This window comes from Nomascus leucogenys, chromosome 3, assembly GCF_006542625.1.
Source record: "Nomascus leucogenys isolate Asia chromosome 3, Asia_NLE_v1, whole genome shotgun sequence".
Classification (NCBI taxonomy): domain Eukaryota; kingdom Metazoa; phylum Chordata; class Mammalia; order Primates; family Hylobatidae; genus Nomascus; species Nomascus leucogenys.
In genome coordinates this window covers 29,299,446-29,317,147 of record NC_044383.1, presented here as the reverse complement: position 1 = coordinate 29,317,147, position 17,702 = coordinate 29,299,446, and the positions used below count along the sequence as shown (strand labels likewise).

General features: G+C 53.7%; 1 protein-coding gene and 1 long non-coding RNA gene across 2 annotated transcripts; one reads left to right on the top strand and one right to left on the bottom strand.

The window, feature by feature from the left end:
* Nucleotides 1–368: 368 nt before the first annotated feature.
* Nucleotides 369–17,055, bottom strand: ITPRIP (inositol 1,4,5-trisphosphate receptor interacting protein). Its single transcript, XM_030807353.1, is given in 3 exon segments — nt 369–2,671; nt 2,674–4,309; nt 16,929–17,055. Coding segments are annotated over 2 exon segments (1,647 nt in total). The 5' UTR covers nt 4,297–4,309; nt 16,929–17,055; the 3' UTR covers nt 369–2,647.
* LOC115833316 lies at nt 11,422–14,788 on the top strand. Its single transcript, XR_004028766.1, has 3 exons — nt 11,422–11,628; nt 11,996–12,081; nt 14,381–14,788. It is a non-coding gene; the product is annotated as an uncharacterized LOC115833316 (long non-coding RNA).
* Nucleotides 17,056–17,702: the final 647 nt, after the last annotated feature.

Below are 17,702 nucleotides of genomic sequence, written 5' to 3'. Positions count from 1 at the left end.
AGAGGACTCAAAATCCTCTATTTAAAATACAATCTCTTTCTGTAAAACCCAAAAGCTTCCTGTTAGTTCCAGCTCCTATATTTCTCAGCTCACATCAGCTCTGTAAAATAAGGTCTTAGGCTGGAATCCACCCTACAGCCAGCTTTCAAACGCCCCTTCTGGAACTCTGCAGGCAGCACACAAGTTGCCTCAAAGACAGGGTAGAAATGTTCTGTTTTGTTATTTTTTAAAGTTTCCTGAAAGTGTAAGAATAAAAAGGGAGTGAAGCCTTCTGCTTTGTCAATAGGAAATCCACCCCCCTGTCCCCAACTCTGCCCTGGGAGCCTCACAGATTTCCTGAAGTTAAAAACAAACACTGTGACCATTTCTACTCCTTGCAAGATTTAATTCTTCCTTTAATATAAATAAGGCAGCATGAAACACCAAGAGCCCCACTGCTTTCTGCTTTAGAAGCAGCTTTGGTGCAGAAAAGATTCCCGTTTCCCCACCGAGTTCTGTTGTCTCTGTACACACAAGAAGCCAGAAGATATTTTTTTTTCAGTGAACTTTCTCCTGGAAGCAAAGGAGAAGCTATGGGAGATCCAGGCATGGTTTTGGCTTCTGGAGGCTGTTTTTTGGTTACTGGGGTCTCTTCAAAGCAAAACGGGATCAGGATGAAGAGGGGGAAAGGCATGGGCCATAAATAAATAAGGAAATTTGCCCCGATTCTACAAATGCATCTGACGGAATGAGGAGGGTCGGGCTGTGAGGGGTTGGGGGTAGCTCCAGGCTGCTGTTAGGAACACACTTGAGCTGGTTCATTCCCTGGAGTGCCCCACAGCTGGGTCTAGGGAGAGGCAGGCCCAAGCACATGTTCAGTCTAATTCCAGCTCACACTGGAAGGCTTCCTATAGGTTTGGGTGCCCTGATCACAGCCGAGCTGCCCCACCAGGAATTAACCCTGGTTGGCAAAGGGTCCATCTTCTCAAGCTTTCTGAGGCTGGTTGACAGCACCCCTGGGGATGGGGGAAGGATCTCCTTCCTTCAGTTTGTGGGGGAACTGGGCACCCCTGTCGAGTTGGTTATGCTCTCTGGAAGGTATGGCCGGCTTAAACCCTGGAGGGAGAACACAGGTATATTCTTGACTCCCTGGCCCCCTGCAAGGGTAACTGAAGTGATGATGAGATAGGAAATCTCAAAGGGCCAGTGAAGCCACAGGTGGAAAAGAGGCTTCCTGATCCCCCTGAACCAGACCTGGAAACAGAGCCCAGCTCCAACTACAGAGCTTCTGCCAGGCTCTTTGGGTCTGGGTCATCTGTGTGGTCAGCAGTGCCCACACAGAAGGGGTGGGTTCTGTGCAGTGAGGGAGCCCCGCTGGAGTGAGGAACTAGGGGCTCAGAGCCTGCAGATTGGAGCTAGGTTTCCATAGTTCTTGCTTCCATGCACACCCTGCCCTAGGACTGGGACCCTGAGGACAACCTGGGGCTAAGACATCCTTGGCCCCTGATCTCTGCAACTTTCTCTGAACTGGGCCAGACTGCAAGCCAGACCCCACCACCCCGGGTAGCATTTTTGAGCACCTCATCGAAGGAGTCTACTGTCTTACAGTAGAGACTTTGCTGCAGGACGCAGGGCCAGAAGAGGTTGAGAGGCTTGGCCCTGCGCACAGCCTCTGGGAGTGCCATGGCCTCAGGCACCTTGCGGTTGCCAGTGAAGAAGTGATAGAGTTTCTTTTCCCGCTGTCCTTTGCCACAGTCACCCTGTGTGTCTCTTTCTCCAGGTCAGCTTCCACCTTTAGCATCTGTCCTCCCCCTACCACAATGATAGTCAGAAAGACCAGCTTTGGAGAGAATGAAGGGATGTGGGGGGCCGCTGAGCTGGCACCCAGTGTGGCAAATGACACCCACCACGCTCGGGACCCAGTACATTGGGGAAAGGACAGCAGAAGGGGGTGCACCTGAGTGAGAAGTGTAGGTGCACCTGAGTGAGAAGTGTAGTTGAAAAAGTGGCTAACTGTGTTTCTGTATGCCACCAAGTACCCATTTCCGTGTGACAGAGATGTTAGTCACTCAGGCGTCGAATTTATACAAGGTCTTTTCTCCAAATAGTATAAAAAAATGGCAGCCATGGTGGGACCACTATTGTGCAGGATGTGGAGCAAAGTTGGACATTCCCACATCTGTCCCTGTTAGTGCTTTGGCTGCAGATGGTCAGGCCAGGAGCTCCTGGGAATAGGGGTGCTGGGTCTTAACACGGTTGCCTGTCAGCATTCTTGTAGATCCTCTGCTCATATTCAAGTACAGACTGGATCTGGGATTCAAAAAGAATTACACCCAATCCAACAGTTGCATTGTCTCTAACTCAGGGTCCACAGCGTGTTCTGCCACCATCTTGGCCATTCATGGTGATCCAGAAGTAAACTGCAAGGGATCAGTCCCTAAACCCAAATAACAGCTTTGCCAACAGATCCCAATGGTATGAAGCAAACCAGCCTCCCGTTGAAATTCTGTTTCCTCTGCACTGTAGGGCTTGGCTTCCTGGCAGGCTGAGCACAGCTCCCACGAAAGCCCTCCTTGTCCCCAGAACAGGGCTGGCAGATGCCACCAGGGGTGTGAATGTGAGGGATGCCCTCATCCTAGCTCGAGGATCCCACATGCTCTACAAGATGTCAGCTTTTTGGGGTAGGCTGGCGTGGTCTGAGGGGACATGTAGGGAATACTCGCTAATGAGCGCTGGGGCATTCTTGAGCATCTCATAGAAGGAGTCCAGTGTCTTACGGTAAAGGCTTCGCTGCAGGACGAAGGGCCGGAAGAGGTTGAGGGGCTCGGCTCTGAGCACGGCCTCTGGGAGTCCCATGGCCTCAGGCACCTTGCGGTTGCCAATGAAGAAGTGGTGGAGCTTCTTCTCGAGCAAGCTCTTCTCCAGGAAGCACAGCAACTCGTGCAGACGAGCATCCAGCTGCCCCGCCTTCCAGTCAGCAGCCTGCCGGAGGAGTAGGAGGTGCAGTAGGGCCGTCTTCAGGTGGTAGCTGCTGAGCCCGCTGGGGCCGGTCAGGCGGCTCTGCTTGGAGAGCAGGAAGGAGGCTATCTGCAGGCAGCTGAGGTGGCAGGCGCCCTCGGGCAGCGCCTTTAGTGTCGTCCTGAGGAAGTGTCGCTCGTAGACAGCAAAGGACAGGAGCCAGTCTGTGCTGGAGGTTGGGGTGCCCTCAGAGGGCTCCCTGGGAAGGTGGGAGACAAAGTACAGGTCCGAGTCATCACACTGGATCACAGGAATCAGGTTGAAGGGCATGAACTTCCCTGAACGGAACTTGATCTTCAGGGAGCCCGGGCTGTCCAGCTGGCCAAAGGCCAGGTCGAACTCATACTTGTGGGCAATGCCGTGCCAGGCTCTGGTGAGGGCCGTCTGGAACCACTTCATGACCTGCATCTTGTCCAGGTACAGGGAATCTGTGGCACACAGCAGGTTCTCCATGTTGCTGCAAGGAGGCGCCATGCTGTTCCTGCCGTGCAGGAGACACAGCATGTCTTCCCCGAGCTTGGTCTTGCCGCAGATGCAGCTCAGTGTGTCCCCATCGGCGCGGACCACCTTGATCTGGCCGTAGCCCTGGCGATCCAGGGGCACTGAGCGGCCGGAGCACCAGAGCTCTGGGTGGAAGCGGTAGGGTTCGGGGGGTGTGAAGGGCACGAAAAGGTGGCACAGCAGCGGCCTGTCCACCTGCCAGTTCTCGTACATGCTGTCCACGCCAATGAAGTCCTCCACCTCCATGTCGGTGTCCCGGTTGCAGAGGCTCCTCAGGGCTTCCAGCAAGTCATCCACGAAGCCTTCCAGGAACTCCCGGGTACGGGCTGCATCGGCCGTGGCCCCCCGGATGCAGCGCTCATAAAAGTGGCCAAGCGTGGCCTTGTTGGCCAGGGTGAGGCCCTGCAAGGCGGCGCCTCCCAGCCCAGGCAGCTCATCCTCCTCACCGCCCAGGCACTCAGGTGAGGGCCCCTCCTGGTGGTCCTGCCGCCACACCTCGATCATCAGGAAGAGGATCATGCAGAGGGTGCTCCAGAGGTCCCAGGCCACGCGTGTCTCGTTCTGCTGCCTGCCCTCCTCCGCCACCTGCTCCAGTGCCTCCTTCTCGGCCGCCAGCCGAGCCACCTCCTCCTCCAGGCGCAGCTGCTCCAGCTGCAGCTTCTCCTGGTGCGCCTGCATCTTGCGGATGATCTCCTCCTCGTTCTCGGGGACCGTGGCGTTCTCCCGCGGGAACAGCAGCGGGTGGTTGATGATGGCCGTCACTACCACCAGACACACGCGAAAGAGCCCCATGGCCATGGCTGGAGCTCTCCTGGGAACAGAGAGACAGATGGTCACACCAAGCTTCCCTCAATGCCACTTCGTCCCTGGACCCCGCACCAACCTTAGCCCCTCAGGGCTGGTTAAGGTCTTAGTTCTCCCACCCAACCCATCGAGAGCTCCCTGCGGCTGCCTCAGGAGCTTCAGTCTAGCCATGGAAGAGCCCCAGAGGCCTACCCTGGGATGGACATCTGTTTCTGTCCTACCCAGACATTCCTGGATGGCAGCAGCACCCCACTGTCCCTAACCCTTTTCTCCTACCAGTCCCTATGGCCAGGGCGAGGATATACCCACCTCCAAGCTCCTGGGGTGGGCTCAAAACCCAGGCCCAAGACAATCAGACATTCTGCCACCCAGCTACAGCTAGAGCGATTGGTTCTGGGATGAGCATTTGATCCAATTTGGGCCAATGAGAGACAGATATAGGGTGTGTTGGGCCCAATGGGAAGAAAGGCTCATCCTGTTGCTAGTTTAGTTGCTAGGTTGCTGAGGGAACAGGATTATACCTGCAGTGGGCTCTCGGGAAGGAAGCCCGCCTGAGAAAAACACCAACATAGAGGAAAGCAGAACCCCCCTCCCCACATTCAGCTCTGCTTGAAGGCATTGCTGTCTGAGCTCTTTAGTCATACAAGCCAATAAAGAAACCCTTTTTAAGTCAGTTTGAGTGGTCTTTCCACCACTTGAAATCAAAATAGTCCTGAATAAAATATCCCTTTCTCTCCCAAGTGAATGTCATCTTCCTGCAATACAGTGAAGCCTAGTGGTTAAGGGAGAAAGGGCTAGGTTCCAAACCAGCACTGTCAACTGAAAAGCTGTGTGACCCTGGGCATGTTAACACACCTCTCTGAGCCCTGGTTTCCTTACTGCACAAGGAGAAAGCAACAGTATCTCACAGGGTCATGGCATTGATAGATGCAATGATCCCTGCAAACTGCATGGCCCAGTGACCAGTGCACAGCACATATTCACTGAACAATAACTGTTTCAGAAATAGATTTGAGCCCTTATCCTCCTCTTCTGTAAACATCTCCTTCTGACCTGGAAGACCGTACCCCAAATTCAGACACACTCTCCTGGCTTCTGTCTTTCCCTAGGACAATCTTGATGATGACCAGAGAGCAAAGAGTCACTAGTTTCTTCTCATCAGGCATCTGAACTTTAAATCTGACTTAATTATGAAAGGAGGCACTCTGTTCCCCTAGGATAAGTGGATTTTTAAGCCTCAAGTGACTTTTGGAGAAAGGCTAATCCCTACAATCTTTGCAATTCGAAGTGTGATTCATGGACCAGCAGCTGCAGTATCTCCTGGGAGCTTGTTAGAAATGCAGAATCTCGGCCCCACCCACACCTACTGAATCGGAATCTGCATTTTAATACCATCCATATAAAAATCTGAGAGGCACTGTCTTATGCTGCAAGCCTTAGTTACACCCTCTCCTCTCCTCAGCAGGAACCCTGGGACTTAACAATCTGCTATTTCCACGCTTGAGCTGCCCCCCTCCTTGCTTGGGACCTCGATGAAGGAAGCAAATGGCCAAATGCAAATCAGTTGAGGTCCTGAGATTGTTGAGAGCACAGGGCTTCTCCCACCACCCCCTAGTGCCCGCCAACACTGGCTGATAGGAGCTACTGTGCCAGCCTGAGCCCCATTCCCTTTGGCTTGAGCCCCTGACCTGGAATTTGCACAATGAAATTCTTGTCCTAATGGTGCCTAGGAACAGGGATTTGTCCCTAGGTAAAGATACCTCTGCAGGTTGTCCCTGGCAAGCGGCAGGATGGAGATGGACTGAGTTGGCTGCTGGTCACGCCTAGACAAACTTGCTGCTCAGATGTGACTCAGACAGTTCTACCCCATACACAGCTGGACAGGTCTGCAGGAACCAAAAGGGTTGGGGAGTGGAGAAGGTCCATCCCCCACCCTGAGGATTCTCAGTGTGGGCCTCAGAGGTGAGCTCTGAAGCGCTTACAGGTTTCCACTGGAGGAGGAAAGCGGGGACAGGATAAAGTGGAGGAAGTCACACTGCAAGGTGGGTGGGGTAAGGAAAAAGTGCAGGGGGCAGCGAGCCAGCTTTCCTTCCCCAAGCCAAGGAGCAGCTTGCTGGATAATGGCAGAAACAGGTCAGCCTGGTTTCTACATTAGAGAAACATCAACAGAAAGTTTTGCCAGGGAGGGTCCAAGGCATAACTAACTGCGAGGCTGGGTGATTAACATGGTTGAGAATGTTAACTTAAAGGTGGAGAGTACTCACAGCAGAGTATCAGGCAGCAGCCAGTTAGGAGATAATTTGGGGGGTGGTTTAGGGTCCTTCAAGGCGCCTGGATCACAGGCAGCCGCCTTTGGACACAGTGGGCCTTGACCAGTCACAGTAATAGCCCAGACAACCATCTACCCAGGTTCCTTGTCAACTCAGTGCAGGATGCCACGAACAGAGGAGTGGGGCCATGGCCAAGCCCTATGGCTGGGAACCCTCCCTGTGTCTACGCCATACTTCACGGTGCTACTTGCTACATCCTCATTCCTGCCAGAGGAAGAGCTTGTAAGAGCGTCCTTGTACTGGCATAAGCAAGGTTCAGAACTGCAAACCAACTGAAGGGATCAACTCTGTGTGCAAGGGGAAAAGAGGATAGACTCGTGAGGAGACAGACTGGGTCAGAACCCAGTATGCGTACCTACTGGAGGTGACTTTGGACAAATCACTTCTCAGAACCTCAGTTTCTTCATCTGTAAAATGAGAATAACCATATCTGCTGTTATAAAGCTTGAACAAGATAATGCATGTAAAGCACTCAGCAACATGCTTGCTCCTGAGCAAGTTTTCTTATAAAAGGAACTGTGATGGGATGGAAATACGCAGATGACCCTGCCTGCGGGGGTTCAGGGTGGACTGCAGACCTGTGTTCTAACCTTGAGTGACTGTGGGTGGATTGCACAGCTTCTGCGCTCCCACGCTTTCCCTGTGAGGAGGAATTAATAACACTCCCTCCTTCACAGGGATGTTGGGACGGGCGAGTGAGATCATACACCTTGGGTGCTTAGCACCGTGCCTGGCACAGGGCAGGTTCCTTCTCCTCAGCATCCACAGGCTTCTGCTTTCTCACCTGCTGAGCACAGCAGCCCTGCCTGAGCCCCAGGCATGGGGAGTAAACACACACTCGAAAGTGCTCTGAAAGCACAAGATGTTCTGCTGCTATTTCTCTTCCGTGGCACACCCCTGAGTCCGCCCTGGCCCCCAGCAAAGGGGAGAAGGCTTCAGAGCCTGGGATCCTCCTGCAGGTCAGGGGTTCCCTCTGACTCACTTTCTCACGTAAACCATCTCCTCGCTTCCCTGGATCGGATCCCAGCTGTCATTTGGCTCCTTGTTAAACTCTGCACAGGCTGGCTCTGTGTGCAGCACCCTATGGGATAGGACAGGCCGAGGCAGATAATAGGGCTGTGACCGCTCAGGGCCCACTAGATGGGGCTCAGTTTGAAGCCTCTGGTACTTCCCCTTCCCAAACCCAGTCATAGGAGACACTGCCCTGGGGACCCCAGGGGTCAGAAGAACCTCCCGCAGGCCAAGGGGATTCCAAAACAAACCTTAAAAACTAGTTCATGAAATGATGGGAAGGAGGAGCTGACAAACCCTATTATACCCTCCTCCCTCTGGAATTCAGGCACAACTGACCAGCATTAACATTAGCACAGGGATCCTAAGAGTGACAAAACAGACTCTGTAGCAATAAGATACTGAATTTCAACCCAATATAGCATCACGTGAGATAGCAGGCCCTGAAAGAAATCAAAGTATTTTACCCCAAAATATATTCTTTGACATATTTTGAAATGGCCCTGCAAAGCTGCCTATTGTTGGGAAAATCTACATTCTGTACAGAATCTCCTTCCCTTTCCAGGTCTCTCCTCATCCAGGAGAGATGAACTAAGAGTCTGATCTACATTCTGTACAGAATTTCCTTCCCTTTCCAGGCCTCTTCCTGATCCAGGAGAGATGAACTAAGAGTCTGGCACCTTTTTAGGTTTGACAGACATTTACCATCTCCTCTCTGAAACCCGCTTCCTGGGACTTCATCTACGTAGTCAGAACTGTGGTCTCCATACCCCTTATCCCAGACACTCCTTTCTACTGATTCCAGGTCTTTAGATGATAACTCATTCAACCAACTGCCAGTCAGAAAATCTTTGAATCCACCTATGACCAGGAAGCCACTCCTTGCCCTCACTTCAAGTTGTCCCATCTTGCCATACCAAACTAACATATTCCTTACATATGCATTGATGGATATCTGCCTGTAACTTCTGTTTTATTTTATTTTATTTTATTTTATTTTTTGAGACTAAGTCTCACTCTGTCGCCTGGGCTACAGTGCAGTGGAGGGATCTCAGCTTACTGCAACCTCTGCCTCCCAGGTTCAAGCAATTCTCTCGCCTCAGCCTCCTGAGTAGCTGGGACTACAGGCATGCCTCACCATGCCCGGCTAATTTTTGTATTTCCAGTGGAGACAGGTTTTCACCATGTTGGCCAGGCTGGTCTCGAACTCCTGACCTCAAGTGATCTGCTTGGGATCACAAGTGCTGGGATTACAGGTGTGAGCACCAGGCCTGCCTGTAACTTCTGTCCCCCTAAAATGTGTAACATCAAGCTGTAACCTAACTGTCTGCGGCACATGTTTTTAGGATCTCTTGGGACTATGCCTTAGGCCTTGGTCATTCAGATGGGTTCAGAATAAATCCCTTCAAATATTGTATAGAGTTGACTTGTCCACAAAAGGGAAGGAAGCAGGGCATTCTGACATTCTGAGACAGGACAGGTAGTGAGGAGCCTCTCACAAACCATGGATATGTGTATATGTGTGCATGTACTTGCACATACCAGCACATGCCTCCCCAAAGAGTCCCCTGCTCCCAGTTCCAAGGGTGTCCACCTCTGCCTTGGCCCAAAGTTCTCACCTCTACCAGGCTCTCCCACACCTGTGGTCTGAGACATCAGCTGGTGGGTTTGGCTTTGAGAATAAACCTGGGTCACTTGGCGGGCTTTTTTCTGTCTGCTTGCCAGGAAGCCGGCAGGAAGCCTGCTGAATTCCTCTCCATCTCCGCCCTTGTCCACAGAGAGGGGCAGCCCATGCAGTTCACAGCTAAACTTAGCCTGGCAATGCTGGAGTCATGGGGTGATAGGGGCTGAGGGAAGACGGAAGCTTCTGGGTGGCCCGGACAGAGGGCTGCAGGTGGCTGGCCAGGACCAGTGGTTTACTCAGACCCTTACTCTGAGGCTGGCCAGAAGCCAAGACCCTGGGGGAAATCCAAGGCTTCCTTCCTTCACTGGGGTCCCTCACTCCTGGGTCCCCCAGAGCCTGCAGCACTCCCCACTATAGCTTAATCCAATAAACACCACAAAGCATTGCCTAACACCCATAGCTCTCCCATTTCTCAAGCCCTCACTAGGATGTGCTGGGCACTGCACACACTGACCACTGTAACTTTCTAAGAGGTGGGTGCCATCCCTGTTTTGCAGATGGGTTAACCAAAGCCCAAGAGACTAAGTCATTTTCTAGCCACAGGACTAGAAAAGCCATAGCTGGGCTGAGATTCAAGCTCATTCTGTCTGTCTTTGCCAGCAAAGCTCAAGTTTTTCCACTGTGCTACATGTACGGAGCACATACTGAGCTCGAGGAACATGTGGGATGCCTCAGGGCCTGCAGTGATGAGTATGGCCTGACCCCTGGTAGCAAAAGCATTACAATCCACGTGGGAAGGTAGACAGCCACTATGTATGGAGTCCCCAGACAGAATGAGATATGGGGCATAAAAGGCACGTGAGCTACAGGCTGCAAAGTGCAGAGGAGGGAGGGAGCTTCCTTCCTGTTCTCTGAGGGCCTCTCCTTGTCTGGAGCTCTCCCTGCCCTCACCTGTTGGGGAGATGTCGGTGTGCAACTCCTTGGCTCCACCTTCACCTCCTCCTCTCCTTCCAGACAGAATTCCTACAACCAACCAGGAACAGTAGGAGCCTCTGTCCGGCCCCACAACCTGTTCATCACACCGCTTTTGCCCCACTGCCCATCTACTCCCACTGAGGGTTGACTGACCACAGCCTTAGGCAGCAGGGGTGCCCAGGACCCATTTCTTGGCCACCTGGTATTCCCTCTGGGACAGTGGTTCTCAATGTGCTTAGCAGCAACAGTGCCACCTGGCAACTTGTTAGAAATGCAAATTTTCACAGGCAACCTGAAACCCACTGATCAGAAATTCCAGGGCTGGGCCCAGTATCTGTGTCTTAACAAGCCCTCTAGGTCATTCTAATGCCCGTTCATGTCGGAGAACCATCCCTTCCCAAACCAGGCATCCTCTGGGTAGGAGGGTGGGGCTCCTGCAGTGTCACAGCAGCCCACATCCTGGAAATTGCCAAGGGCTTGCCCAGCACACAGCCTGACAGATGCAATTAGCTCTGCTAATTACAACAGCAAAAGAAGGCCTGGCCCTGGCATCACGTTCAGAGCCAAAAGGAGTAGCTGATAGGTTTCCTTTACGAAATGGAATAAAGGACTGGCTGATGGCAGGGGAGGGCGCTTTTAGCCCAGGCCTTGGGGGTGACTTGGGTCCCTTTTACTCTCTAGGTTCTGGCTCCTCCAAGAAAGAAGGAGCCAAGGGAGGCCCAAACTGCCATGAGTTTGGGCTGAACTCCTTCTGTATCCTGGCCTTGTGCTGCAGTTTCTCAGCCCCAGCTTATGAGGTACACAGTTGTTGGGGAGAAATCAAGCCAAACATTTAAGAAAGTCAGAATATAGAGTTGAATTTAGGTTTCTTTATTTTACAGAGGTAGAAACTGAGGCCTCAAGAGGAGACGTGCTAGGCCTGGAGGGTGGGTGGAGTGGAAGAGGCAGGCTGGGTATCATCCTGTGGACTCTCCCAGGGAGCACCTGGCAGTGATTCCAGCACAGAACAGGGGAAGGGTGGTGAAAGGTGAAGATGTTTACATGACCAGCCATTTAGGAAGCAGGTACCCGATACCAGGCAGGATGCTAAGTAGTCTGCACGTTTTGTCATTTAATTGTCACAACCTCATTTAGGTAGTTGCATTAAAATTCTCTTACAGATGAAGAGACTGATGTTCTGGGAAGGTCACTGGGTGGCCTCTAGGATTCCTGAGTCTGCAGTGCATGACTGAATGTGAGCAGCACCTAGCCTGAGTCTGCCCCTCCCTCTGGTCTCCTTCCATCCCCTCAAGGGACTGATGGAAAACTGAGTGGGTCCTGCCTCTTCCCCTGCCTGGGGGCACCTCTGCAGCATCACTGTCAGTGGTGACCACCAAAATTATCCAGGTTGGCTGTCTCCCAAGCTTCCCAGGCCTTAGAAAAACAGGACTATGAGAAAGGAGCATGAGTTCTATCCTGAGTCTTGGTTTTAGAGTTTGGAACCCATGGGCGGGCGGTCTCAGCCATCGTGAAACCCTCCTCCCATGGCCCAGCCTACTCGTCTCACCCTCGACTCCATGCTTCTCTCTAGCAGAGCTCACGCCCCACGCTGCAGTGACACCAGCTTCCCATAGCACAAGGCCAGCTCAGGGCCCTTCTCCAGGCGCCTGTCGCTGGATCTGGCCTATCTCGCCCGTCCTGGAACTCCTGCAGGTCAGGCCACCTTCCTGCTCTTTACTGTGTCACCCACCGGTCCCTGCCTTCCTACCTACAGTTCCAGCATGGTCAAGAAGCTGAATGTTCTCCTGCAGCCCCTGGTGTACCACGCACGGGGCTGGGCACACTGCAGGCTCCCAACATGTAAGTAGGAGTTGACTTATCACACATTGGGAGGAGGTGGCTGGAGGCAGATAGAACTGTGGGAGTGACATGTCTCCACCAACTGCCTCCTTGTTTCCTAACTCAGGACAGAGGACATAGCACAAATGGCTCAGTAACACTGGCTCTGAGTGTGTAACTGCTCAGCATGATTGGCTCCCATCCTTCCGGGACAGTGGGAGAGGAGAAGGGCTTTGCCCCAGCAAGTGCAAGGCCTCAGAGCTCCTCCCACCAGGGCATCTCTGGCTGGGTCCCTCTTCACTTGCACTCCAAATGGGGACAGGAGAGGGAACATGGGGGGCAGCTGAGCAGACTGGGGCCAGAGGCTGGGCCCTGGAAGGGGAGGGAGGGACAGGCGAGGAAAGAGGAAGGAAGAGGACCAACAAAAAGATCATTGAGAAAGTGGGTGGAAAGGGTGCGTTTGCGGCTCTGGGCTTGCCGTACTTCCTCTTCTTCTCGGCATCCTTGCAGCCCTGACCCCATCCAGTCACCTGCCCCCTCTCCCACTGGGCAGGACCATCATGTTGGCCAGCCCACCTTCCCCAGACCTGCCACCCCGTGGCCACTGGGCTCCTTCCCTTCCTCTCTCCAGACACCTATCTCGAGGACCCGGGTTGTCAAATCAAGTGTCTGGGAGGGCCAGCCCTCAGGGAAAATAAGCGGGGCTACAGTGGACAGCTGAGAGGAGGGGACACTGGTCAACTGGATGGCACATGCTTCGTCTGAAGAGGCGAGTCCCCACGCCACACATTCTGTGCACCTGGAATGGCAAGATCTTTTTTTCCCAAAGAAAAGCCACTAATCTGGACTTTATCAAAATCCCCCCATTTTTAAATGTTAGCTGCTATTTCAAAAATTCTTTAAAAACCACGTGAGCAACACTGGGTGCAGTGGCTCACACCTGTAATTCCCAGCACTTTGGAAGGCTGAGGCAGATGGATCGCCTGAGCTCAGGAGTTCAAGACCAGCCTTGGCAACATGGCGAAGCCCCGTCTCTAACAAAAATATATAAAAATTACCTGGGCGTGGGGGCACACGCCTGTGGTCCCAGCTACTCAGGAGGCTTAGGTGAGAGGATCGCTTGAGCCTGGGAGGCGGAGGTCACAGTGAGCTGAAATGGCGCCACTGCACTCCCAACTTGGGTGATGCACTGAGACCCCGTCTTGAAAAGAAAAGACAATGAAATACAATATGTTAGTGGCCACCCAGAGCCTGTGGGCTCTGGTCTGCAATCCCCCATGACGCATTCCTCAAGGTAACCCCTAACCCGGGACTCTCCTTACTCCTACCCCCATCAGCAACTACTTGGCAAACCCACTATTTCCTCTGAGTCCATGACTCCCTGAAATACCGGCTCCACCTTTCTCCCCAAACCTAGGCCTGATTACTCCCTTGTCTCCTCGTTGGCCCCAGCAGCCACACTCGGAATAATCCTAACCAGCACTTATGAGGGCTGACTCTGTGCCAGGCCTTGTAGGAGCTTAGTGTAAATGCCAGAGCAGATTTTCTTCCTTCCCCACGGCCTCTGCAAGGACTAGAAGAAAAGAGAGAAGAGGCTTTGTTGGGTTGGCATCCTAGTGACTTTTTTAAAGTCCCTTTCTCTTTCTAGAGTGGGCCTTGAGGACGCTTAATGCTTTGGGTGGGTGGAACCGGGCACCCCCTGAGTCCAGCCAGCGTGTGCACGTGAGGACAGCAGAGGCTCGCCTCAGCAAAAAGGCCTAATGGTGCCGCACTAAGAAGCGCTTGGTATTAGAGTAAGGCCTGTGGGCCCCAGGAGCCCCGATTGTCCCTCCCTAACCCAGGGGAGAGCCCAGACTGACTGAGTGGGATGCTGGGCTCAGAAGCACCCAGGGGTCAGTCTGGACTCTGGTGAGGTGGGGCAGCGGGACAGACAGCAGAGAGGGGACAGCTCCACCCCAGTGCCCACCTGAGGTGGCCCTACCATGAGCCGGTGGAGAAGTACACACGGGGCAGGAGCTGCCTTTTTTGCCCCAGCGAGCCTCTGTTGTCTGCACGTGGACACGCTGGCCGGACTCACAGGAGGTGCTGCTCACACCCGTCCAAAGCATTAAGTGCTCTCAAGGCCCACTTTGGAAGAGGGAGCGGTTTCAAAAAGTCACCAGAATGCCAATTCTGTCCTCAGGACTGGTCATGGGGGTGGTCTGCCAGCCAGCAGAGGCACAGGAAGGACAGAGCTGGACTCTGCCGACTCTGGGTGGGTGAGCCACATCCTTCCTGTTCCTGCTCCTCCGCTGGCTGATGCGCATCCCTCAGTGAGCAGATGGAGAAGGCAGGGATGCCATCCTCTCCCAGGAAGGACAGAGTGTCCCTCCATCCAGCCACTCTGCCCGCCTCCTCCAGCAGGACATCACAGAAATCACAGCATCTTGGGGACAGACAGACAAAGGCCTGATCTCTATGGCTGGGTTGTGGAGAGGACAGTGAGAAGAGACTACAAGGAGTAAAACAGTAGCAGAGACGAGGAGGGGGCTCCCCTGCAACCCCTGGGCTCTGGCCCACACCTCCTTGTCTCCCACCCGTTCCCTCCAGGGCATCTCAGATCCATTCAACTGTGTAGGTTGAATGGCAGCCCTCAAAATATACGTCCTCGTGCTAATCCCCAGCCCCTATGAATGTGACCTAAAAGGGTCTTTGCGGATGTGATTAAATTAAAGAACTTGAGATGAGATCATCCTGGATTACCCGGGTGGGCCTTAAATCCAATGACAAGTATCCTTATGAAGTGACAGAGAAGAGAGAGACGAGGAGAGGTGAGGGGAGACGGAGGCCGGGATGGGAGTGATGCTGCCACAGCTGAGGGTCATCTGAGCCAACAGGAGCTGGAAGAGGCAAAGAGGGACTCTCCTCTAGAGCATCCGGAGGGAGTGTGGCCCTGATACCTTGATCCTGGTCTCCAGAACTGCGAAAATAAATGCCTGCTGTCTTAAGCCCTCCCAGTGTGTGGCAACTTGTTATGGCCACCCCAGGAGACTACTGCAGTCTCAAAGCGCGAAGCACCCTCCTCTCTCCCAGCCAGCTCCCCTCGCTGACCTTCCTCTTTGCTGGGGTATCTCCAGTCTCCCCAGCCACCTCTGACCTGGCCTTTGCTCTGCACCAAAGCCCGGGGATTCCACATGAGATGGATTCTCTCTCACATGCTGGCCAGCGTAGGCCTTTGGTCAGCTCATCTGAGCTCTAACACCCCAAAACCCCCAGTTAGCTCCCCAACCCTGCACGTCTCCCCTCCCTGTTTCAAGGGAGTCCCGTTTCCATGGGACACAAGTCAGCACTTTAAGAATGTTCAAGGCCTGGCCCAACCAGCCTCAGAGGACCTCTTGTTTCCCTCTCTGCCTGGACCGGCCACTTCAGATCATCTCCTGTCCCCCAGATACCTCCTGCACCTCCCCACAATTCCTGGAAACATTCATGCTTCACCTCTCTGCTGGCCAAAACCCTACCCAACTGACCTCACAGCAAGCCCATCTCAGACTCCACTTCCAAGGAGCCTTCCAGGATCCCAGGACAAATCCCTCTTTCTTCCAAGGGACAGAAGAACAGGGGAGGGAGAGGGACATATGAATTAGGCCCCACTGAGTGCACCAGGCACCTCATGTAGGTCAGGTGGCTCTGTAGATGCACTGGCACACAGCAGGCACCCAACCGAGGCTGGTCCCATGTGTCTCTATCCTTGAGTTATTGCATTTAACCCATGCAGCAACCCCGGGGTAGGGGGCCATCAGCCTCACGTCCCTGGCAGGAGCCCAAGGTGCTGAGAGGTGAGGCAATGTGCCCAAGGTCACACAACAGCCTGGCTCCAGGCCCCATGTCACCCTGGTGTGGGCGACAGCTGCCTCTGTCTTTGTCTTGCCCCATCACCTTTCTAACTGTGAGCTCCTCCAGGGCAAGGGCAGGGTCCTGTTTGTCTTTGCATTCCCCAGAGCAACTGGCATAGACCTGCGCTCCGTGCTAAGGACACACACTATCCTGGGGTCCCACAGCTCATAGCACGCACTGGAGGCACCACTTTCACAAGAAAGTTCCCCACAAATGCCCACCACTTTCACAAGAAAGTTCCCCACAAATGCCCACCACTTGCAGGAAGGATGCATCTCCCACAGCCAGCCTGCGGGGGAAGGTCTCCCTCGGCCTCCAGGATTCCCACCTCCGGTTTCTATGCGTGTATCACAGTCACAGCAATGCGCCCTCACCACTTCCCATTGTCCTACATTGGCTTGGTCTGGGCTCGTATGCCTCCGAATTTCCCCTAGCCCTGTGGCCGCATCTCACCCACAGGGGTGCTGGTTTGGAGAGAACATGAACACCCACCTTGGGGCAGGACATGCCAGAGTTCCCAAGAGTCGTCCCCTTTCTCTCTCTCCACCCCATGATCTACACACCCCCTGCCTCCAAGCAGAGCCACAAACGTTCAGGCAAAACCACACTTTCTCAGTGGGGCAGGGAGGGGAGGCTGCGCGCAGCTCCGCACAACAGCAGACACACTTGACTCAATGGAAAGGGGAAGGGACTGGAACAGAACCCGGAGTAAACACAAAGGAAAACAAGGAGGGAACAAAGCCCTCCCTTGGCCACTCCCCGCCCCCTTCCACTTTCCCCCTTTCACTGAGAAACTAGGATGGATAGAATTAGATAAAGGGCCAGCACCCAGCAGCCACCTTCCTTTTGACCCCTGGATGGGAACAAAGAGAGCCCAGCTTAGAAAGACACCCTGCCTCTAGGAGATGGGGGAGGATGAACCCCCCAAGGCCTTGTCCACGACCTCGGAAAGGCTTGTTCCCCATCTCAGCCTCCCCACCCCACTGGTCTCTTACCCATGTCCTGGCTTCCTGAGATTCTGGGCCCCACACAGCGAAAGAAATCCCAGACTGTTCTTCTACCCGAGTCCCCTGCGGCTTAGGCGGTACCTGACACAAAGCCTGGGCCCCAGCTGGGCTGGGGAGAGTGGGGAGGGGAGAGGAAGGGAAGTGCTGTAGGCCTCCTGCACGCATACACAGACACACACACACACACACACACACACACACACGAACACACACAGACACGCACGCACGCACACACTCTCCCTGCAAAGATCTAAAAACCCCTTTCATCTCAATAAAGGGGAACATTAACAGGCACAAAGACAAAGGGGAGGCCAACCCAGCTGTAAAAAAATTAAGAGCGTCTTTGCTTGTGCTCTGCTGCAAGGATCTGGGCTGAACAACAGAGCCGGGCCTCTGCCAGCCCTCCCACACCAGTTAGTCAGAGCAAACCAGTCCTCCTCCTCTCTGGAGAGCAGAGGGCCCACATGGTAAGGCTAGGAACAGTTAGCAAAATTGCTCCCAGAATTGCCTATGACTACTCAGAGTCGCACTCTCTACGGATTGCACAAAACAACCCTACTATGACATCATTTTCTAGTCACAGGGACGGAGCAATAAGGTGTGATGCGGGTGGTCCACCGAGGCTGTGCTGGCACCCAGTAGGTGTCCAAATAATGCCTGCTGAATGCATGGACCCATGACTCATATGTGTGTCAGTCAGACTGAGGTGGGCAGCAAGCAGCCACTGATAGTGTCAAGTTCACGTGGGCTCATTTCCACTCC